The 23,538-nt window shown below is 48.0% G+C and overlaps 1 protein-coding gene across 8 annotated transcripts in view; it reads right to left on the bottom strand.

Moving 5' to 3' along the window:
- DICER1 (dicer 1, ribonuclease III) overlaps positions 1-5,701 on the bottom strand; it is a 68,057-nt gene extending 62,356 nt beyond the window's left edge. For 2 of the 8 annotated variants that reach the window (XR_014000350.1, XM_081159357.1), the window contains exon 1: positions 5,385-5,601. Coding sequence is in view for 1 of the 8 variants with exons in the window: in XM_081159362.1 (XP_081015488.1) it covers positions 5,385-5,420 (36 nt within the window). In the remaining 7 variants the exon portion in view is untranslated. Of the gene's footprint in view, positions 1-4,784; positions 4,805-5,384 lie in introns of those variants that run through there. The other 6 variants (XM_081159364.1, XM_081159359.1, XM_081159358.1 and 3 more) reach the window with 6 other exon arrangements.
- Between the last annotated feature and the right edge of the window lie 17,837 nt (positions 5,702-23,538).

Here is a 23,538-nt window from a genome sequence, read left to right on the forward strand (position 1 = left end):
CTCTTCCCTTTCAAATAGGGCTACTGATTTAACTCCATAATCAAAGAAGCTTCCACATCAGTTCAAGATCAGTTTTCAAACTGAGATCCTTCCCTCACTGTGCTTTGCTGACACATTCTAATCCCCCAAAGAATTTCCAAATGTGTTTTTAAAATCCTTCCTTTACTACACACATTGAGCTGTGACATAAAAAAGAACCATCACAACTAGGAGGGTTCATCCACGTCAACGATGAGAAGCCTACAATACCAGTAAAACTCCCAATTTTTATAGCAATTTCCTTCTTTGAAGTTCTTACCACTTCTCTCCGTCCACAATGCACCTCACAGATGGAGAAGAACCAGGCAGCCTGATTCGTCCAAAATCAGAACAGTAATAATATATTTTTAAAAAACTTTTTGTTGATTTTTAAAGAGAGAGGAAGGGAGAGAGAAACATCGATGTGAGAGTGAAACATGGGTTGGAGCCTCCTGCACACCCCCTACTGGGGATCAATCCCGCAACCAGGGGAATGTGCCCTGACCAGGAATCAGGCCGGCAACCCCTCGCTGCACTGGACAACGACCAACCGACTGAGCCACACCTGCCACTGCAGTAGTAATCTTTTTAAAAGCTTAATATACAAGCAGTGTTATTCTGCATAAAACTGTATTAGCTTCTAAGTACTTCAAAAAGTAATATAAACTAACTTATTCCCTAAACAAATCTGAGCACTTTCTATACGCCAGGCACTGTTTTAGTCCATGCTTACTATTCTATAAACCTTAACACAGGCATTTAATGTCACTACGGGTCTCAAAAATTAAAACACTAGCCAGGCCAGGCGTGGCTGAGCGGTTGAGCGTCGACCTACGATCCAGGCGATTGGGGTTCGATTCCCGGTCAGGGCACATGCCCAGGTTGTGGGCTCGATCAATGACTCTCTCATCATTGATGTTTCTATCTCTCTCTCTCTCCAGTTCCTTTCCTCTCTCTGAAATCAATAAAGATACATTAAAAAAAAAAAAATCAAAACACTAAGGCCAAAATTTAAGTATTTCCTGTCTTATTTCTAGTAAGTCTTATAGACATCCTCAGACAATGCGTTCTTGTGGCATCTTCTTAGTCATTTATTTAAATGATGCTGAGCTATCCTTGCCCTAAGAAACTTCACATATTAACGGAGAACCAACAATTCACTGACAATTTTACATAAATAGGAAAGCCATTTTGTACTCAGAATTTGTTTTAAAAAAGCATTCTTACATTACTGAAAATTTCAATTTCACCAGCCAGACGTCAAAAATATAGCTGACCCTCCAAAAATGTAACAAGGGCCCACTTACACGCGGATTTTTATTCAATAAATACCTGTAGTGTTTTCAACCCACAGCTGCAGAGGGCCAGTATATATAGGGAACTTGAGCACCCAAGGATTTTGGTATTCGGGGGGTGGGCATGGGGGGAAGCCTGGAATCAATCCTGCACCAGTAGTGAGGGACAACCCAAGTTTTTAGAAAGTCAAAAGTTATATATGAATTTTCGACTTGGGGATCAGGGGGGGTTAGCGCCCCTTAACCCCCACGTTTTTCAAGAAGCAACTGTAACACTGACCATATACCACCACACAAGCAGCCCTACTTTTTAGGCCAACACACATTCCTAAAGACTGACAGGAGATTTTGGAAAATCCTCACTGCCTATACTGTCCAGAAATGAGTTCCTTTGTGAATAGATTGCCATTCAGCATCTGTCAAAAGCCTGAATGAGACAATTGGTATTTCAGGGAAATGACCTGAAAGATAAATTAACTGAACTCTAATAAATCAAATCACCAGAATAATGTACATCTGTATTACTAAGCTTTTCTACTATGCCTGAGGCTTTTCTCTAGTTTCTCTAAATGGCATGTGAAAAATGTTTCGCTATCATTTTTAAAACATTTTGTCTACATATTACTAATGTAATTTTATGTAAGAATTTAAACAATACATATACAAGAGGAAAGTCAGCTTCTCCTGGTTAATTGGTATACTTCCTTTCATTAATCAATGCCAACTGTAATTAGTACTGTTTCCTCTTTTGCTTTGACTAATAATTTAAATTCTTAAAAAAATCTTTACTTACATGCAGATGCTGAGCTATCTTTGCCCTAAGCTTCTCATCTAATTCCCTCCAGTCCCCTCCACCATGTACCCCTCAACCTTCACCATTTTTAGTCCTTTCAAACACCTATTGGTGTAATACCATTTCAAATTCTGTCTCAAAGAAGACAAATAATAGAACATATACATCCACTGGACTTTTAGAATGAGCTAAACTCTTGAATGTTAAAAAAAGCAGAGCATAAAGTAAACAAGACAAATCACTTGGCTCCAACTTACTATTTACACAAGTTAAATAGGACTTTTCCAGGAGCACAACCTAGCTCCACGATGGATCAACTGAATAAACTCAGTTGTTTGAGTATCTACTTGCCAGACACTGATAGGAACTAAGATCATAAAAATGAGTCAAACCTGGCCCTCAAGGAGATTAAAGTCTTTTCCTGACAGAGGAACTGTTTGTAGGAAAGTGTAACTGTCAGGAACAGCCCTGAGAAAACTCATATTGCAATACATTCTGAGTCCAGTGTTTTGATGATCAAGAAACAATCTGGCCCTATCTGAGTAGCTCAGTTGGTTTAGTGTCAATCCTGTGCACTGAAAGGTCACAGGTTCAATTCCAGGTTAGGGCACATAACTGGATTGTGGGTTCGATCCCAGGTTAGGGTGCATATGAAAGGCAACTAATCAATGTATTTCTCACACTGATGTTTCTCTCCCCCCCCACCCACTTCTGGGCATATACCCAAAAGAAATGAAAGCAGGGACTCAAACAGGTATTTGTACACCTATGCTTGCAGCAGAATTCTTCACAAAGCCAAATGGCAGAAGCAACCCAGGTGTCCCCCTACGGATGAATGGATAAATAAAATGCAGTGTGCCCATACACAATGAAGTATTATTCATCCTTAAAAGGAAGGAAATCCTGGCCCATGCTACAACATAAATGAACCCTGAAGAAGCGTAAGTGAAACCCAATAGTCACAAAGAACAAATATTGCATGATCCCACTTATATGAGGTTCCAAGAGTAGTCACACTCACAGAGAACGCAGACTGATGAGTGCCTGGGGCTGGAAGAAGGGTGGACTGGGGGTCAGTGTTTAATGGGGACAAAGTTTCAGCTGAGGAAGGGGAAAAGCTCTGGAGACGGATGGTGCTGACGGTTGCAAAACAGTGAGTGTACTTAATGCCACACAACTGCACGCTTAAACATGGTTAAAATGATCAATTTTGTTATGTATATTTTGCCACAAAAAAAGAAAAAAAAATCTGAAATATTCAGATGAGAGGTCACCTGAACATTTAAGGTTACAGTGTTTCCTTCATTCAACAAGTATTAACTTACCTACATGTTATACAGGTTTTTCCTCTCAAATCCACTTAGAACATGCAATGAAAAGAGCACATGTGCAAGGGCTCTGAAATCAAACCATGACAGTCCTGGCTACGCCCCCTCCAGACTCATAACTCCGGGCAATCATCCCTGAGTCTTCGTTCCGTGCGTGTAAAATAAGGACAGTGTCTCAGGGTCGCAGTGAGGGTTAAGTGAGAATGTGTATAAAAAGCACCTGAAACATCCTGGCACATGACAAGGAGGCACTTCTTACTCATAAAGAGTCCCCTCCTCTCCTGTGCCAAAAGTAATGACCACAGGATGTTAAGGTCACAAGTGGGAGAGAGAATGTCCATTAAATATCTACCTTCTCAAATGAAACAAGCATCTCACATGTCAGACAGCAGCAGGGAAGAAATACCTCGATGTCATAAAAGTCATCCTTCCTAGAAGGTAGCACTACACAAAATGTGCTACCCAATACACAGCACCACAAAAATCACTACCAAATTAAATTAAGATCACGAGCCACATTGAAATAAAATGCCTTCTAAAACCAAGATGAGAAGACGCGGCAATGACAAAATCACCTCGCTCTTCAGTTCATACAGCGCCATAAGCATACCGTAGACCTCAACCTTTAACGGTGCGGTGCTGGCATAAAAAGCCAGCCCTTACTAAAATAAGCGAAAGGAAGAGAAAGTCCTTTCCCCACATGCAGCTCTCTAGCTTTAAAGACAGCACTTGGCAAAATAAACGGATTATTCCAGAACCTAGCTCTGCAGGCATCAGTAATACTAAAATTACCACTCACTAGCCACCACCTCCAGAATCCTGTCCAGCCGTCCACCCTGCGATAAATCACTGGAGCTCTCGGTGAAGACGGGTATTTTCACTTAGAAGCTTTAATGTTTATATCAACGCATCTCTCCATGTAGCCTTTTATTAAAGCACACGAAGAATACGCGATTTCCAAGTTACCCCACTTCTGCCCTTTTCCATTCACTGAGCGCGCTGCGCTTGAAGAACAAGCCGCAGGAAGACAGGCGAGCATCAGGGTCGTCCAGATGCAGAAAATTCAAAGGCAGCAGCACCCTCAAGCAGCACACGCTCCGGAGTGATGCTCTGGAGTCACACGAGTGTTTTTACACCGCGCTGGCTGCGAGAACACGGGGACTTCCGCGGCTCAGTACCGCAGGCCTTTCCCCAAAAAACCTCCGAGCCCGGGAGCGAGGCCGTCCGCTCAGGTCCGTTCCCGCAAACCTCCGGGCTCCCGGCGCCGCAGGAGGCCGCGGGCCAGGCCGCCGGGCGGCTCGGCTCCGCCAGACAACCTACGTGAATCTCATGTGCGAACTTAAAACGTACACTGATTTCCCGAAGACCGGACACCCTGCAGAAAGGCTCCTCGGCGGGGCTCAGAAGTTCCAGCACAAAAACACCCGAGGGGAGGGGCGGAAAGATGGCCTCGGCCACCCGCCCCCTGGGACCCAGACCTGGTCACCTGCCAATAAACACGAACAATCCGCCCAACCCGCCCCCGCGGGCCCCCGCGGCCCGGCTTCCTTCCCGCCCGGCCCTGCCCAGTGTCCACGGAGGCCCGGCCGTGGCCGCCGCCACCGCAAGTCCCCGGGATGCTCCCGAGGCTCCGCGGCGGGTCCCGCGCCCCTCGGCGCGCGTCGCCGGCCCTGTCAAGCCCCCGCTCCCCGCGGGCCCGGCGAGCACCGAGGCGCCCCCGTCCCCGTCCCTCAAAAGCCGCGACTCCGCGGGGCGCAGGGCCGGGCGGGCGCGGAGCCCCGCAGGCCGCGCCATCCGCCCGCACCGTCCCCGCCCCGCGGGCCAGGCCGGAGCGCGGGCCCAGGGCAGGGGCGCCCACGCGGGCCGGGCGCGGAGGCGGAGGCGGGCGCGGGGCCGGGCGGGGCCGCTCCCCGCCCCGGACACAAAGCGGCTCCGCGGAGCCCGCCTCACCTGCAGCACGGGGCGCCGCGGGCCTTCGCCAACCATCGGCCCCTCTCCGGCGCGTGCGTCACAGCCCAGGCCTCCCGGTGCCGCCCGGCGCCGCCGCCGCCGCCATTTCCTCCCGCTCGCCGTCGCCTCGTCCCCGCTGTCAGGTTACTCCATTCACCTGGGCCTGCAGCAGCCCGCGCGGCGCGCGCCTCCGCCTCGACCCCTCCCGCCGGCGCCTGCGGAGACTGCGCAGCGCCCGGCTCGCCCGCAGCCCGCGCACGGCCCGCGGCAACGGCGCACGGCCGCTTGGAGAATCCCACCGGCGCCCACGCCGCCCCGCCCGCTCCCCACGCCGCGCTCGCCCCGCGCCCGCATGAGAGCGAGCCTGTGATTGGACAGCGCGCGCGGTGAAAGGTTAATCCCGGCGCCTCAGCCACTCAGGAGCCGGGAGACGGCGGCGCGGCGGCGGAGGCCGAGGAGGCGTTTGCGGCCCAGCGCCGGCGGGCCCGGGACTCGCGCCGCCGCCCCGCGCCTGGGCCGCCTCGTGCGTGGGCCGCGCCGGGGCTGCGGGCGCTCGCTCAGCGGGGCGGGACCTCGGGGCGCTGGGCGTTCGCCCGCCTCCCTTGTTGCCCTTTCTGGCACCCCCGGCCCCTGAAAGTGGCCCCGTCCCATGCTCGGCGCCCCTCTTCCACTTCCCTCCGTGTTTAAAGGACCTTCCCACTCGGCCGCTTGAGCCCCGCGTCCCTGCGCATTTGGGAGGACAACAGACCCCGCGTCCCACCCCCAGCCCGGGGACGGGGACCCCCACATCCTGAGCTGGGGACAGCGGCCCCACTTATGTAAATTGTTCCTCCGCACTGGCTGCTACCCGCTTCCATACCTCGGAGCTGCGAGTTAGTGGGAGGCCGAGGGACTGGCTTCAGGAAAATCCTATTCGTTTATCACAACATGTAGACGTCTCTTCCCCAGGACCCACCCGATGAGTTTACCCGAGACGAGGCGTGGTACCAGCAGCCATGCTCCTGCCCAAGAGGAAGCACCTACTGTGTGCTGCGCGCAGGGCGCAGCGCAGAGGCCTTGCCGAGCTCTTACAACAGTCCCAGCAACTGGGACGGGACGGTCGGAACTCAGATGAGCGTGTTCTATACCAAAAGAGAATGCAAAACGTCTTCTAATAATTTTTTATATTTTTTGCATGCTGAAGTGGTAATCTTTTTGATACATTGGAATAAATATTAGTTTCATTTGTGTCTTTCAAAATGGGAGTGCTAGAAGAATTGTATAGGAGAATTCATAGGGCTCGCATTATAGTGCTATTGGGCAGGCTGGTGTAGCCTGTGATCTTTATGTGAACCCTGTGGGGTAGACGCTGTAATTGCCCCACCCCCAGGCCCTGTCTATTAAGGTGAACAAAATAAACAGCCTCCAGCAAGTAAACAGCCAACAGGTGAATGAGGGAGACTTGAACCCAGCTCTTCTGGCTTTGAGGTTGGTACGCCCATTCACTACTGTGCGCAAATTTGGATCCTATAGTTACTGTAAATTCACCTAAATGTAGAATGTTCAGGGGTAAAAGGAGGAAAGAGTCCAAATGCTCTTGGCAGACTTCCCTAAAAGTAATGTTTCTTATATGGCAAGCACTGTGGGCAGTAGACCCCCTGGTGATATATAGAAAGGCTTTGGGGAGATAATCCCTTATGGGAAGGAGGGCATCTCAGGGTGGGGATAGCCACGGGGGTCCACCAGCGGAGGGGAATTGGTGGGCGGGTAAAACTTTCAGCCCCTCCTGTGTCCTCTCAATCTGTCACAACTAGCTGGGCTTCTCCGTCAGCTGGTTTGTCTGATTTTCATCAATTTTTTTGTTTTAATTTTTAAATAAGTAGTATGTATACAGGGTGTCCCCCAAAAAGGTATACGTGCTGTAAGAGCTGATAGCTCCGTTTTGAAAATGAAATGTAGTTTAATAAAGTGCCTTTATAATTATTTAAAGTGTGTGTATACATTTTTTGGGACACACTATATATGGTTCATCTATCAGAAAGCATTAAAAGGTATACGGTAAAAAGAATCTCTCCCCCACGCCTGTCTCGGTGCCCAAACGTGTAACCACTATTCTCATTCTTCTAGAGAATTTTTTTATGCCTGTAGAAGTCAAGACATTCCCCAATTTACAAAAATAGAAGTATGACATACACAATTATTACATCTTGCTTTTTATTGCTTATTATATCAAGAAGATATGTCTATAGCAATATATACAGAGCTCCTCACTACTTTTTTCAATTCCCATAACATTTTATTACAGGGATATGCCATAATTTATTTAACCAATACTCTATTGGTGAACCTTTAGACTTCCAGTCTTTTGCAATTAAGCATTGATCTATTTGGAACTGATTCAGTATATGGGGTGAGGTACGGATCCAAGTTAATACTTTTTCCAGATGGCTACACAGTTTGCCATTTATTGCCCATTTGTTGAAGAGTTCCCTTCTAGACTCTATTTTGTCCCAGTGGTGTATCTATCCATCCTCTAGTTGCTGGTTTGTTTCAAATCTGGAGACAAAAATCTTGTAAGGAATAGTGTTTCATACTTGGTTCAGATCACTAAAAATCTTAGCGCTAATATTTCAGCCATATTAAGCAACAGTACCATGTGGTATGCATTTTCTGCGGGTTAATTTTTATTTCCCCTTGACCCTGACTATATTCCACAATTTGTTTTGTTTTATTTAGAACAAGCCAGGATATAAATATGCCTTTGTTTAAGATTCTCTGTTTGCAAGCAACAGAAACAAACCTGAAGTAGCTCACCCAAAAGGGAAGAATTTATCATTAGGATAGAAGGGTTTCTCGCAAAAGCCAGGGGCAGGAATGCAGCTACATCTTAGCAAAGGACTAGAACCAGGAGTTGGAAAGCTTCCAGGAACCCAAAAGAGATTGTGTGTCCTTCTGTGATTTTTTTTCTGTGTACCTGCATCATTTGTGTATCCCTCTCTACCAATTTGTTCTCTCTGCTTTTCTGTCTACAGAGGAGAATATAGCCACCCCCCCATATTCAGCTAGGAAGTCAGGCCAGTGTGGGGGTCAGAGTAAGAGCCCAAACAAGGAAGGGAGGGCAGCCTGCAGAGTCCGGTGGCTGATTATGTAGGGGGGACCACCCAAAGAAAACCTGTGTTGAGGACAAAGGAGCCAGACTTTCGCTGTTGGAGAAGGGGTCACAAGGGCAGTAATGAGAAAAGCAAGAAGGCCTGTGTGATTGGATTGGAATTAGAGGTATTGATGGGGAGTCAAGGTTTTCAATATCTATAGCTATAAAAATAAGTATGAATGTACTTTAAGTGCCATATAGAGGACCCTCAAACATCTTACTGTGTCAGAAAGTATGAAATGCTCAAGGAATGATGGTGACATTTCAAAAAGACAAAGCACTCATCTTGAAGGGGCTCCTACTGGCCAAATTTGGAGCCATTTGAGCATCAAAATAAATTATAATAGGAGAATATAGCCCACATAATAAAGTATAATCCACAAGTCCACACTGATTTTTTTTAATGAGTAAATGAGGAGAAGAGACAGCTGTTACCCAGAGTAGAACGCAGCCAAGAATTTGGAGGGATAATGGAATTAAAAATCACCCAGTGCCCCAGCCAGGTGTGGCTTAGCGGTTGGGCATCGACCTAGGATCCAGGAGATCGAGGTTCGATTCCTGATCAGGGCACATGCCCGGGTTGTGGGCTCTGATCCCCAGTTGGGGGCGTGCAGGAGGCAGCCGATCAATGACCACTCTCTCATCATTGATGTTTCAGCTCTCTCCCTCTCCCTCCTTCTCTCTGAAATCAATAAAGATATGTTTAAAAAAAAAAAAAATCACCAGTTGGCAATCATCAGAATAAAATGAAGGAGAAAAAAAAAAGCAGTCAGGGACATTCAGAACATTTTTCACTCTCCCAGGTCAGATCAGACCTCTCTTGACTTGAGTAAAATTAACTCAGTATTTCTTGGCATTTCCTCTTTGGGGGAAACTTTTAATTCCATCGTGCCATTGGCCCTCCCATCAGTCCTGAATTCCTGAGGCTCGTCTCACTTAGAACTAAAGAACCCTGACCTTCAGACAACGTGGTATTTACCAGGAAAAGTCACCTAAAACCACGTTCTGCTCTTCCCAGGCCCCTGAATAGCTCTCCGACAGAGTTTCAGTGTCTTTTCACTCCTACAGGGGAAAAGAAAACAGAAAGATTACAGTCTTGTGGTAACCGTATCAGTGTTTCACTATGTGACTGATTTTCCACCTCGATTGGACTAAAGCAATTTTCCAGTATCTTAGTATCAGCTTTTTTTTATTTGGAAAAATAAATACTGCAATCTTAATTTATATTGAATTGTTATTCAGGAAACAACATTCAGGCAGCTTTAGTACTTCTACTAAACGAATCTAAAGAAACTTGGAATTACAACATCAAGTTTGTCCAGATTTTTAAAAAAATAGTTACACAGAACTACTATAGACTTTAAAATTGATTTTAAGTAGCCTTATCATCCATTCCCTCTCTCTTCACCACATTCACCAACCTGTTTTCCTAGACAAATGAAACTTCCTCTAGTTTTCTCTCTTAGTTCTCATGCTCCAGATTTTCTTTCAGGCGATTCTCTGACGTCTCCCCCATGTGATAAGAGCTAAGCAAGTGAGATAAGGCAACTGCCAGGAGAGCTCCCTGCTGCGGTCTGAATGTTTGTGTCCCCCCAAAATGCATATGTTGAAATCCGAAGGTGATGGTCTTCTGAGGTGGAGCTTTGGGGAGGTGATTAGGTCGTGAGGGTGGAGCCCTCGTGAATGGGATTAGCGCCCTTATGAAAGGAATGCCCGAAAGCTTGATTTCACCTTCTGCAATTATAAAGATGTAACTCCGAAAGGAAAAATCACAAATGGTATTATTTCCAGCATGGAGAGAGGCTGGGGGCAAGGTGTGTGTTTGCTGTGGGGAAATGAGAGGGCAGGGAATAGAGGAAACAAAGATAAATTCTTTAGGTGGAGGGCTTTCTAGACTCACCCAGCCCCACCCCCCACCCCCGTAAAAACCCCCACATCTGTAGAAACCATCTCTGCATGTCCCTAAGACTAGTCTTAGGTCTTCCCACCTTTGCTCTTGATTGACTGATGGCCTTAACTGTGTGTTGCTGTGGATGTCAGCAGTGGACCGGAGGGAAGGGGCAGAGAGTAGAAACAGGATGGGGTCAGGGTTCGAGACTAGGGCACCCATAAGCTGGACTCGGTAAGGTTCCCAGGATCCAAAAGAGATTGGCGGGTCCGGGCTTGGTCCAAGAACACTCAGTCTGTTGGGTAGGACCCAGTAGCAGATGAGGTTCTCAGAGAGCATCATGACGTCACCCAATTTTGCAGTTCGTGATAGGATTCCAACTAAGTGAGGATATTTAGATAATAGTTTTGGGCTCCAAGGAATAAGCTAGAAAAGGCTGAGCAAACTATCCAACTTTTAGCCTAACCAGCAGGATTCAGGGCTGCTCTTGAATCTTTGCCTAGAGAACTAAGGGGCAACCAAGAACTTGGGTAGAAGCCCGGAACCGTAGTTTGGGCAAACAAGGCTGGAGTATGGAGGAAAAAAGCAAATTGGTGGTCAAACAAGGGCTATTTGACCAACCGCCAAGCCTCAAGCATCACCAGTTACAGCAGCTCGGGCAGGTCCCCCAGTGCCCCCTCCACAGAGCGGCGGCTTCCCCAGTTACCAGTCTTGCACTTGTGGGGGAGGAAAATTAATTTTCCTTTTACCTGCTCCATTCTTGGCTGGGACCCCTGTAATAAAAGACAGATTAGCAAGAGGGAAGCAAATATTTCATTAACACGTGTAGCCCCCATCACGTGGGAGAAACCTGACTCCAAAGCAGCTCCAAATGGTGGCTTAGAATCCCCGCTCCGTGCACCTTCCACACGGAGCGATGCACTTGCAAGGCCCAGGCAGGCCCAAGGAAAGCAGCTTCGGGCTCCCGGGCCTGGCCGGGCGGGCCTGCGGGAGGAAGCTCGTGGGATGACGTTTGCGGGAAGATTCTCGGGGCTGGGAAGAATGTCTTCTTTCCTCCTGGGATGGGGAGGGTACCCTCCAAAGAGAGTTTTATCTCCTGCTTTCAAAACGAAAAAGTCAGAGTGTTTTCCTTATGCCTGTTTTTTCTGAAGTGCCTGTAGTTCAAAACAATCATTAGGCCAAAGTGCCATCTTTTGGGGTGACCCAGTGTAGGTGGCTTCCCCAGAGCTGGCTTCTGCAGTACAGCAGTCAGGAGTACCTAGCACCTAGCACCCAGCATCTTCCCCGGGGGGGGTTCATGTACCTGTGATGAGATACCTCACCGTGAACGGCTTCCCCAGCACCTAGAGGACAGGCTTCCAGCGAGTCCCCGAGCGTGACGCCACAGCAACTGCTCTGCAGCCCAGTAAGGACACCCTCGGACAGTTTCTGGATCTCAGCTCTGGGCCTTCCTTAAACCTGCAATTTCGATAGTCCTTCGAGTTCCCTTGTCTTCTTACTAGTCAACCCGCCGTGGCACCCATGCCTGTTGTGCTTAATCATTTCATTCTTCAGAGGAAAGCCTTCCCTGCAGGCTCCCCTGTGGTTTCTGTTCTCCTTGAAGCCTGGCTGGTACAGAGAGTGGACCGCAGAGGCTGGGCACGTCCTAAAACGCAGAGGCTGGGGTGCGGCCAGGCAAAGTCAGTGCTGCCGCCCTGTCCCCATTCGTCTGAGCCTGTCTGTGGGGTCCTTAAACTAGGCCCACGGACCCGCAGAAGCCTTGGAGTAGAATTCAGGGTGTTCATGCGTCAGGGTGAGAAAAGATTACATCTTTGCTCCAACGAGCCTCTAACTGAAATTCAGCATTTCCTTCAATTATGAGTGTCAGGTGATGGCCACGGCGGGGTGAACAGTGCCTGCGACTTTGCCACTGGAAGGAATCGCAGATATTTTCATATCACATCAGTCATGGATAGCTTGACATTTTGTTTCCACTCATCTTGACTTTGAAGTTTAGTTATTAGACTTGCTGTCACAGTCATTACTAATGTGGTAAGAAGCACAATGCCAACCATTTCACAACTTTATTTTTTCAATCCTCACCTGAGGATATTTTTTCCATTGCTTTTCAGAGAGAGTGGAAGGGAGGGAGAGAGAGAGAAACATGGACGTGAGAGACACATCAACTGGACCAGGGCCAGGGATCGAACCTGCAACCGAGCTACACACCCTTGGCCCGAATCAAACCTGAGACCCTTCAGTCCTCGGGCAGATGCTCTAACTGCTAAGCCACACCAGCCAGGGCACGATTATTTTCTTAACGTAAATATTTTTGAGACTGTTTGAGAATTCTGAGAAGCAGTTTCATGAGGCTGACAAAGTGGCCCATGGCATAAGACAGGCTAAGGGCCCCTGCTCTATAATGAGAGAAGTTTTACCAGGCACGTGGGGAGCCAGCTAATCGTTTAATTTCTCAGCAGCCCTTGTAGGGAGCATGGCCAGGTTTGGCCAATGAGATGTGAAAAGAAATGTGTGAACTTCTGGGTCAGATCCTCAAAAGTAAAGGAAGATTCCTCCCCTCGTCTCTTCTCCCTTTCCCGGGGCTGGAATAGAGACTCGGGGCGGGAGGGGGGACTGGAGTCATTTTAGACAACATGGTAGAAGCTGCATGTTGAAGAAGCCGGAGCTACATGGTAGAAAGGACTGGGAATCCCAATACTTTGGAGCCTCAACTCTCAGGTGAGAAACATGACCTTGTATCCTGTTTAAATCACTGGCATTTGGGGTTTTGTACTGGTAGCTAAATCAATATCCTAGTACAGAAAGTCTGTAGAGTCTGAAGAAATTCTAAACACTATTAGAAACTGGATCCAAATTGTTTGGGGGGAAACCTGCCGTCTTGGATGAATTTATTTAGCTGAGAAAAGTGCTCTGGAGCGGGAGCGTGCAGGGGGCTTACCTTGGGCTGCCTCTGGGCAGGAAGCTGGCCCTTGTTTATTGTGGATTCCCGCGTGTCTCAGTGTCTGTTAAGGGCTCATTCTGCTCACCCTTGGCTGGGTCACTGAGCAGTTTCCAAGTACGATGCATGTTATGTTTCCCACCCACCCATCCATTGACCCACCCACTCATTTATTCCTTTTTCACCAAAGGGCTTTGGCGCACTGGCCATGCTCTAAGAGCCCGCTGGAGGCTGGGGACATAATAGTAAGTGGTCCGAGCGTCTGACTTTGGAGACAGGGGTAAGCAAGGCGCGGTGATATCCTCATGCTTTATGGGGCAACATTGAATCGACTAAGTTACAGAGGTTCTGATTGGAGGGCTAATTATCATAAATGCAATACGTGTTTTCTAGCGATCTCTCATATTTTGCTTCATATAAAGAAATCCAATTCTAGAAACTTCCTAAAAATTATCTAGGAAGGCGAGTACCTGAAAAAAAAAAATCACAAAAATGACAATTTTTTGAGATATGTAAGAATAGTAGCAATAGTAGTAATAATACTAAATAACGTGAACACATTTCACGTGTCGTGTCCTGTGCCAGCAGGTGGGATCACAATCACGTGCCTGAGTACTGCTTCTCTGGATGCCCTGTCCTGGTGAAAGATGTCACCCAGGCCCAGTTAGTGGCCGGTGCTGGCCATTCCAAAGGCGAATCGGAACTCCCTCTTGTGACTCTGTCTCCTGTTTGCACGGTCCCTGCCTGGCCCTGTCCTCTGTTTCTCTCCGACCTCATTACCAGGGCCTCCTAACCACCCCGGCCGCTCTGCTCCCTGAAGACAGTTCTCTTGTTTCCGCGCTGCTCCCGAGCTCCCCGTGGCTCCCCGGCGTCTGCACACTTTCCGCCCTGGCATTCACGGTCCTGCAGACGCTGTCCCTGCTTATGGAACCTCTCGCCCAGCCATCTCCCTAAGCTCTGCGGCCCCGGGCTGCCCTGTTTCCTAAACCCGCGGTGAAATTTCACCCCTCTGTGCAGTTGTCCTTGCTGTTCCTCTCGCCTGAAATGCCCTTCCTCCCTGGCTGTGCCCTAACAAGGCCTCTCTTTCTTCTGTGTTTCTCTCCTCCTTTGTGAAGTCACCCCGGCCTGAGGCCTGGTTCCCCACCCCTCCTGCCCCTTCGAATGTCTTTCTTCTCTCCGCTCTCAAGGCATGTTGCAAATACCTCTATTCTAGCATTTGTCACGGGCACGGTTTTTACCTGCGTGACCTTGTCATCACTAGGCAGTGGATGTTGGAGGGTCCTCCCGCTGTGCCAGGCTTAGTGGCTGTAAGTGAATGACCATTAGAGAACAGTCGCCTCTGACCATGACCTTTCCCTGTCTTCAAATGCTGGTCAGCCCGGGATGAGTGAGACCCTCGTGGCCTCTCCTTACCTTGCCTTTGGATTTCTCTATCCACGCCCCCAACACTTTCCAAAAGTCCTTTCCCCCTTGTCACTAATTTCATCCCACTCCGATGCTTGTGGCTCTAGGTAAAGCAGAATAAATAACTCCTTTCACACCGAACGCCTCAGCCCCCTGAGTCAGCACGGGGTCAGCCCATCAGCAAATGTCAGGCTGGGCCTGGGGCTGCCTTAAAACCGTTCACCTAGGAGGTCCCTAGGGCAGTATCCTCATGTTAATTATGTTAATAATTATGTAATTAATTATATCCCTCGGAGTCTAGCCAAATGCTCCAAGTACGACATCACTTACAAAATTCCAAAATTAAATTCATTATGAAAGTGAACCAAGATCCATAAAGTACAAAACCCAGAGACAGCCAATTCAAAGTATTTACAGTAGATGGAGCTATATATTTCACTGTGATCCACTACGAATTTCATATATCGTGAAATTTCTAACGTTTTGGCAGTTACTCATTGTATTTTTTTGCTTAACTATATTAAAAGCCATGGGACTCACTTGACCTGTTTATCCTTGTTAGCTCTTATTAAAAAAATGTTAAAAGTTTCCTTAAAAATTGTACTGCAGTTAAAATCACTTGGTACAAATAACGGACTTTTTTTTTAAATTGACTCTTTTAGAGAGAGAGGAAGGAAGAGGGAGAGAGAAACATTGATCAGTTGCCTCCCGCATGAACCCTGCTTGGGGACTGAACCCACAACCTGGGCATATGCCCTGACCAGGAATCAAACCAGCAACCCTTCAGTGCATGGGACGGTGCCCGACCAACTGAGCCACACTGGCCAGGGCCAAATCATAGACACTGTGAAAAGCCAGAGATAAACCCTAAGGTAAACTCTGGGCTTTGGGTGGTAATATTCATCAGTTGTAACCGAGGTCCCACTCCAACGGGGGACGCTGATCGTGGGGGAGGCTGTGCGTGTCTGGGGCAGAGGATATACGGGAAATCTGTATACTTTCCTCTTAATTTTGCCGTGAACCTAAAATTGCTCTTAAAAAACAGTCTTAAAAAAAGAGCCAGAGATACAATGGCATCTTCAAGCCCCCAGTACACGAATTCATTCTGTTCCTTTGTCAAATCTCAGTAGCTGAGACATCGCTGCCCGGGGCCAGAGAGAATAGTGCGCCCGTCTAGAACACCAAGGCTGCTGGGACACTTCAAGGGGTATGGCGATGGCGCAAAAATGTCCGCCAGTGAGGGACGCCGGGTGGGAGGGGCTCGAGTTCCGTAAAATAATAATTGGCGCTTTAAGGCTCTGTGTAAGAGGCAGGCAAGAATACGCTTCTAATACCGTGGACATCTGTCCTTGGGTTATTTCCTGGGTATTTCCACAGACAGTGGCTCATTTCGAACCTCAGCATGGGTGTTACATCCACTTCGCATCTGAAGAAATGGAGGCCTGGGGAAGTGGAGACTCACCTGAGGTCCCAGATCTTAAGCCGAATGCAGGTGGCAAAGGGAGCTCTCCTGTCCGTTTTTCTGTTAGCCCTGTCCGGGGGCCACCGTGGATCCCGGGCCCCGAGTCACGCTCTCTCGGCCATTCTGGGGGCACAGAAGGCAGGCCGATGGGATGGTTATCATTCTCCTCTGCTGGGCAGCACATGAATGAATTCATTTTTTTCCTACCTTAACCTTCTCAAGGGCAGGATGGGGCCACAAGTTTTACGGGATGCTGTGAGTTTTATGATCCTGCAGTGGGTCTCCAGCCTAGGGCCTGGGAGAGCGCTCAAGAAACGGTGGCCATGCTGCATACACACCGCCTTCCTCTCGAGCCACCCCGAGCTCCTTCGGGGGACAGACTTTATCTCATTCCCGTATCTGTCCCCAACCCCTCGCCCACGTACCCAGTAGGTCTTCCGCACTGTGTAATGCACAAGCTGGCTACCTCTGGCCCAGCCTAGCAGCAGGTGTCACCCAGGTTGCTAGCTGCCTGTCCTGCCTACATCCTCCCCACTATCGGTAATTCACTTAGCACAGTGTTCACTCTAAGGACGCCTCTCCTGGTTGCCTAGCAGCTGTGGTCGGTGACATCGCTAGGGCAGTGAGCCAAAAGATGAAGTGTCCTGTGGTCCCTCTGGAAGTCTTAAAGGCAGGGGCGGCCCAGTCCTGCCTCTCCTTCCATTCTCAGCACAGTGCATGGATGTGTGGTTTGGAGGGACAGACGCCAAACTGCTGAACCAACCCAGATTTGATGGCCTCCCTCTTAAGAGACAAAAATAAAACTTTGTGTTTAAGCCATTGCTCTTGTGGGTTTTTCTGTCGGAGGCAGCTGAAAGTAATCCTAAATGTTAGTGCAATTAATGGAAAGAAGTGTGTCACCCCATCTTCACATTTGAGTTTTTTATAGCATAACCACCCTGACCAAAATAAAACCATGGCAACCAGGGTTACCTGGCAACAGTACTGTTTATCGGGACAAAGGAAAGATAATGTCATTTCTGGTTCGCAGAGACACAAACACACATGGAAATAAAAATTATCAATGAGATGGACAGTTCATGAAATTTATGCTTAAAAATTTTCTTAAGAATACATGTAATTTTACAAGACCATTCATCATAGCACCAATCCTAAAATTCCTTAATAGAAAACAGTCAACAAATACTCCAGTTAATTTCCCACAGGTATAAATTATGCAAATAGTCATTAATATCTTCATTTACAATCATCAATAAATAAGTGTACATTCGTACAATTTTTTACAAAGATTCCTTTATACAAAGCTACAGCTATGTATATACTAAGTAGACAAAATAACCCTTGTACTACAAAATAACATTTCACTTTTTCCAATAGTTTTCTTAGAGCTCTCAATAAAAATTGTCATACATTGTCCATTCAGTCCTGCCATGGCATTTAAAGGAACTGTAGCATTAAATCTGATAAACATGCTACTGACCTTGAAAAAATAAACACTTATCACCATCCAATACAAAATGCTCTGAACAAACTCCTGTTTCCAGGTTTAATAATTTGTCCTTTCGAGGTACAGTAGGGGACAATGATTTTTCCTCTTTTACGTCTTTGGCTGATATTACCAGCACCAATGCAAGTGATGCAGGCAGCTATCTTATGGTGTAATTTCAAGGGCAAAGGGCTGGTCTCTTTTCAGGGTACCCCTCCCCACCAGGTACCACACCCACCCCAGGGACATTCCACACCAACGTGCCAGCCTTTGGCTTAGGGATCTAATGGCAGAATGCAAAGGGCCTCTGATTCCAGAGGACTTCCTGTGTCAAAGTATTTTGAGTCTGCTTGGGGGAGGGGGACAAGATGGGTGAAGTAGGCAGGTCTAGTCGATTATAGCTATTTATTCCTGCAGCTGAACTTCTCAATTGGAAAGAAATCCCCTGGGAAAACACCCCTGATGCTGACTTATGGAGACGAGTTTAGTTCTAGGAGTCCTAGGAAGAAAAAATCTCCCACATTCTACTCCAGATTTTCATTCCCACACTTTTAACAAACTACCTTTTACTTTACCCAACCTTTGTAGGCACCTTTCTCAGGACCAAAAGCAGGAAGCAATGCTCCAAGCTTTGGGATTCGCTTGCCAGTACAGAGGTACACTTATTTTAAACAAATAGGCCACTTGCTGAGATTTTATAAAAATAATCTAATTTGCTAACCTTTGGATTTTTAAAATCTAGGACTTTTCAAAAGAGGTCTTCCAGCATCCAGCCCAGGGAGGTAAATGAATTATTCAAGGTGTCACCACAGGTGGAGCCACAGCTAGGACATGGGCTCCTGGTATCCAAGGCAGCTTGTCCTACTTTGGAACAAAGTCGACTCTCATGGAGGTTACAGACACTCCGTGTTTCCTTTAAAAAAGTGTTTCAAACCTTGCAGGACACTTAGGAACACAAACATTTTGGGGCTGTCCTTTCTCACAGCATAATTTGCAGAGAATACACTCATATTGGCTTTTGGTGGGATGAACAGAAGTGGTAGCTGTTGCAAAGGGTATAAACCCATCAAAAGATTTTTGTTTGTTTTTACAACCATGCAAAACTCAAGACCTTTAAACTGAAAGGGAAAATTATGATCCCCATCTCAGACCAACCAATTACGACTTCATCCAAGTAACGCGTGTGTTCTCCATCCCACTTTAGCTGTGCTCTGCCAGACCAAGGGAGCCAACGTTCTCTGAAAGAGGCCTACCTTCCTACTCCGAGAACACGTGTCAGTGGTGGAGAGGTGACTGGCAGGTGGGGTGGGGGGCAGGAGGCAGAATTAACAGAAATCTTCCATGTTAAACACAGAGATCGTACTACTAAAGGTCCCTTTGAGGCATTTGGTTACCAATTTGCAACGTTAGGCTAAAACACGAATTTGGGGCTGCCTCAGTCATTTATATGTGAGTATGAAGGGGATATTTAAGTAGTTTTGAATGGAGCTGGGGATCAAGGTGTGCAGACCCTGGGGAAGGGGACAAGGGATGCAAGGTGGGAGCCGCAATGTGACCGACGAAGTCTGCCCCCTTCCCGACTCGGAGAATTTCCACCCACCGTTTGCCAAGTAGGCCAAAGCCGCCAAGAATCAGAATGTGATTTGGGCGTAACTTTATTTCCTCCGCGGTGGTGTCTCGGGGGAAAAGCAGCGTCTGAAAGCGAGCCCTAGGCTCCCAGCCCTGTGGCCTTAATCTTTTTCCTTCCTGTGTTTCGTGTCCTCTGGAGCGGCCACCTCCCACGATTGTTGTAAGGGTCCGGTGAGTTAATGGGTGCACAATGGCTGTGACTTCCTCTTGTAAAAGGGACGAGCTGGACTTGAGGCAGAGCAGCTGGCCAGGCGAGGGTGGGTCGGAGAGAGGTGAGGGGCCCCGGGGAACTGAACATTGAGAAAGGAGGGATGAACCAGGGGCCACTGAGCATTTTACGGCGGCGTCTCGAGCCTGCAAGGAAGCTATAATTCATTCAACAAATCTGTACTGAGTGTCTGCTCTACACAGATGCTCAGGGAGGCTGATCTGCCCACGATCAATCCAGATATCTGGTGACAGAGCTGAGACACAAACCTAGATCTGACTGATCCCCAAGCCTGCCCTCTTTCCCACAAAACCTCCCAGAGGAGGAGGGAGTGACTTGTCTAAAAAACTGGGTTCAGTAAAGAGAGCCCTGCTAGGTGACAGCTAGACTTGATGTCTGAGTGTCAGGGGTTTTTAAAAGTTAGCTGTGGTCTGGCTGGTGTGGCTCAGTGGTTGAGCATCAACCCACACACCAAGAGGTTGCGGGTTTGATTCCAGTCAGGGGTCGGGGCACATGCCCAAGTTGCGGGCTTGATCCCCAGCGCAGGGCATGCAGCAGGCAGCCGATCGATGTTTCTCTTTCATCGATGCCTCTCTCTCTCTAAAATCAATAAAAACATATTTAAAAAACATATTTTTTTTAAAAAGTGGACAATTAAGTTGTTTCCATCTTAAAAAAAAAAAAAAAAAGCTGTGGGACCAGGGCCGAGATGGCTGCTTTGTGTGTGTATCTAAAAACCATGTGGTCGAACAGCACAAAATACTGGTTGTCTTTTCCCCATAAACAAGAATGTCTTCTGTCTGGCTGAAGCCACAGCCCCGGGCTGGGCAGAGCTGCTACCCTGATGTTTTCTCAGGATTCTCAGCACACACTGTAAACACAGTCGGCCTTCCCGGCACCGAGGGCTCCGGCAGCCCCAGAAGTCGGAGCCACCCCAGGGCTGCTGGCCTCCGCCAACGGGGAGACGCAGGAGCGCTGAGTCTTCCGGCCTGTGCCCCCCGCTCCCCCACGCCTGGTCCCGGGCATGACAGCGGAGAAGTGACAAGACCTGCAGATCACTGTGTCAGGGCACAGAGGGCCGGGGGCTCACGAGGGTCCCAAGGACACGGTCTGCATGTGATGGAAATGGAAGCTTCAGGGGGAACTCAAACGAAGCCGGTGCTTCTCACGCATTGGGCTCCCCTCCCCGGCAGCTGCCGAATGACTTTCATTCAAGAAAGTGCCCGATGAGAGGCAGAGTGGGGCAGATCTGGGGGTCAGCGCCAGCGGAGGCTGCCTGGCTTCTTGGCTGCTTCACGCCGGCTAACTGCTAAGGCGAGCTCCCCGCAGCGCCTTCAGCAAATGAGACCGATGTCGCCCATGCCAGCTCTCAGCTCAGCACCTGGGCCCTGTCATCCGAGCAGCCCCGCTCATCAGCTGGACGGGCCGGAGACGTGACCTGCGATTTGTGGGGCTCCAGATGGCTGTGCAGGCCCCAGACATTCAATCTTCCCCCGCAGGTGGATTCGGCGGCGGTTACGCAATGTTGTGAAGGAATAACCCGCGTGGACCTGAAGAGCTCTGTGTGCTGGCTTCCTGGCAAGAGCGTCACCAAGAAGGTTCTGAGAAGCCACTCTGGCTCGAAGCTCCGACACAGCCCACTTCGTGGGCTTCAGGTCATGAAGCTGACGACAGGCGGGTCACTCGGAGAGGTCCTCGAGGGAGGTCTCCAGGCACAGGGGAGAGAGGCCACGTCTCAGAACTCTGGTGGGGTTTCAGGAGTCCTCTTGGACATTTGAGAAAACCTGAGCCTGCGTGAGAGTTCATATGACCGCACTCCAGCGACAGAGCCAGGCGGACCAGTTCGTGCAGAAAGCCACGATGAGCTCTGGCCTGAGTGAGAGTCACTCCTCACCTGTCTGCTCGATGGACGTGAGGGGCGAGCTCCGGATGCTGAGTCCTGGCAAGGAGGGGAGTGCAGGTGAGCTCCCGCGGCTGGAGGCCGCAGGTCTGTAGAAGACCCAACTGGGACTCAAGATGCCCCCTGGAGGGCACCACCCAGCAGTGGGACGGTCGGCTCTCCTTCCCGATCTTCAGTGTTTTCATTTCTTAAACAGGGTTCTGGCCCCATATGTATATGATCCCCGAGGCTATCGAATAACCTAAACTTTGTGAAGATGGACTTGACACACAGCCTCCAAATGTTTCTGCCTCCTACCCCCTCCGCCTTCACAAAGGGCAAGCAGGCACCCCATGGAGGAGAGAGTTGGGGGAACCCCGCTAAGCCCCAGAAAGGGAGGTAAGACCTGCACCCACAAAACAAGAACAGAACACTAGAAAACAGAAACAAGAGACAAAACAAAATGATCTGAAAGTTAAAAATTAAATAAAATATTCATCAGATGTATTGAGAAGATAAAACTGAAGAACTCTCCCTGAAAGCAGATTTAAAAAATAGAGAGATGAGAAATGGAAAAGGTAAAAAGTATTAAAGGGTTAACCTGAGAGGTCCAACATTGGAACAATAGGTGGTCCAGAAAGAAAGGTGAACAACTATAAGAAAAATTAAGACACTTCCCAGGAGAGCCAGCACAAGGTCCAGCACCAAGGGTACCACACCACAGGACAGCTCAGGACACTAACAATGAAGGGATCTTGAATGTTTCCTGGGAGGGATGCCCAAGCCACACCTAAAGGCTTGGGGATCAGAATGGCATCGGAAATCTCAGCAACCACGCTGGTGGGTAAAGAGGGGGCATTAGTTTCTACCTGCAGTTCTATACCCAGCCACACTTGGGTAAGGGCAGAATGAAAACATTTTAAGTTATGCAAAAATCTCAAAATATTCACAATAGTTACTTCCCATGTTCCTTTTCTTGAGAAGTTACTAAAGAATGTGCCACACCAAAAAAAAAAAAAAAAATCAAATCAAGGAGAGAAATGTTGACAAGAATCTGTAAGCACTGTACACTACTTGGTTCAGGAGTAAAAACAGTCCTTATATAGCCGCACTGAACAGAGATGCACCAAACAATATAATCGAACTATACTGGCCAAACAAAGCAGGGGATGGGTAAGAGTGAGAGCCTCATCTGCCATAACAGCAAGTCAGTGGGTGCTTCTAAATTAATTTAAAAAAATATATAAATAGAAGCATGTTATGTAGAAAAACAAAGATAAATATTGGAAAGAATCGAAAGTGTTACTTCTGGGGAGCAAGACTCAAGGGGCTACTAGTTTTCATTAAAAGCCTTACAGCATTTGTTTCTTTTTAAACTATGAACATGTATTGCTTGGATAAGAGTCTAAAAGAAATTCTTTTTTAAAAAATTGAAATCCATGGGGTAGTTTGTCCTGCAGGCTTCTCTATCCACCTTTTATATCCAGCTTCTTCCATATGACCCTCTGCTCAAATGAGACTTTTTTTTCCTTTCAAAAAAACCCAAAAAACTCGGTTTGCTGCCAACCTGAACCAAATGACTTTTAGGCATCTTGCCAGTGGATGGTTTTAAACAATATTACAAGTTGTAACGGGTGAGAGGAGCAGCCTGCAGAGATTTTTCTCAACAAAGTCTAGACCGTAAATGAAATGATTTAACGTTTGGGTCAGCTCTTCCCTGGGTCTTCGAGCATCTAATTTAGGTGAGCACGGCATGGTGTTCAGGGTTATAAAATATCACGTGCATAATCTTTATTATCTGTGCCTTTGAGCTTTCAGCGATGCCAGGGTGCTCGTTAATTAGTTCATTTTCCATGGGACACTTGGCCTTCAAGATGGAATCACTCCAAGCTCCCAACAGCGTTCAGCTGAGAAAGCTCAGATCCATGGAGAGAGGGCAGGCTCTGATCAGAGCGGGTTAGACGCCAGACTTCGGCTGTCGGCTTAAATGTGCTATGTAAATTCTTTTGGCCATGCTGGAATTCTGTAAACTTGAACCTCACTGCTTGAAATAAACGAGTTTTTGGCTTGCTAAGAGAGAAACGTGCTTCCTAGAGGGAAAGCAAGGCTGGTATGTCAGTGGACAAGCTG

This window comes from Miniopterus schreibersii (assembly GCF_964146895.1).
Source record: "Miniopterus schreibersii genome assembly, chromosome: 1".
NCBI classification, from domain to species: domain Eukaryota; kingdom Metazoa; phylum Chordata; class Mammalia; order Chiroptera; family Miniopteridae; genus Miniopterus; species Miniopterus schreibersii.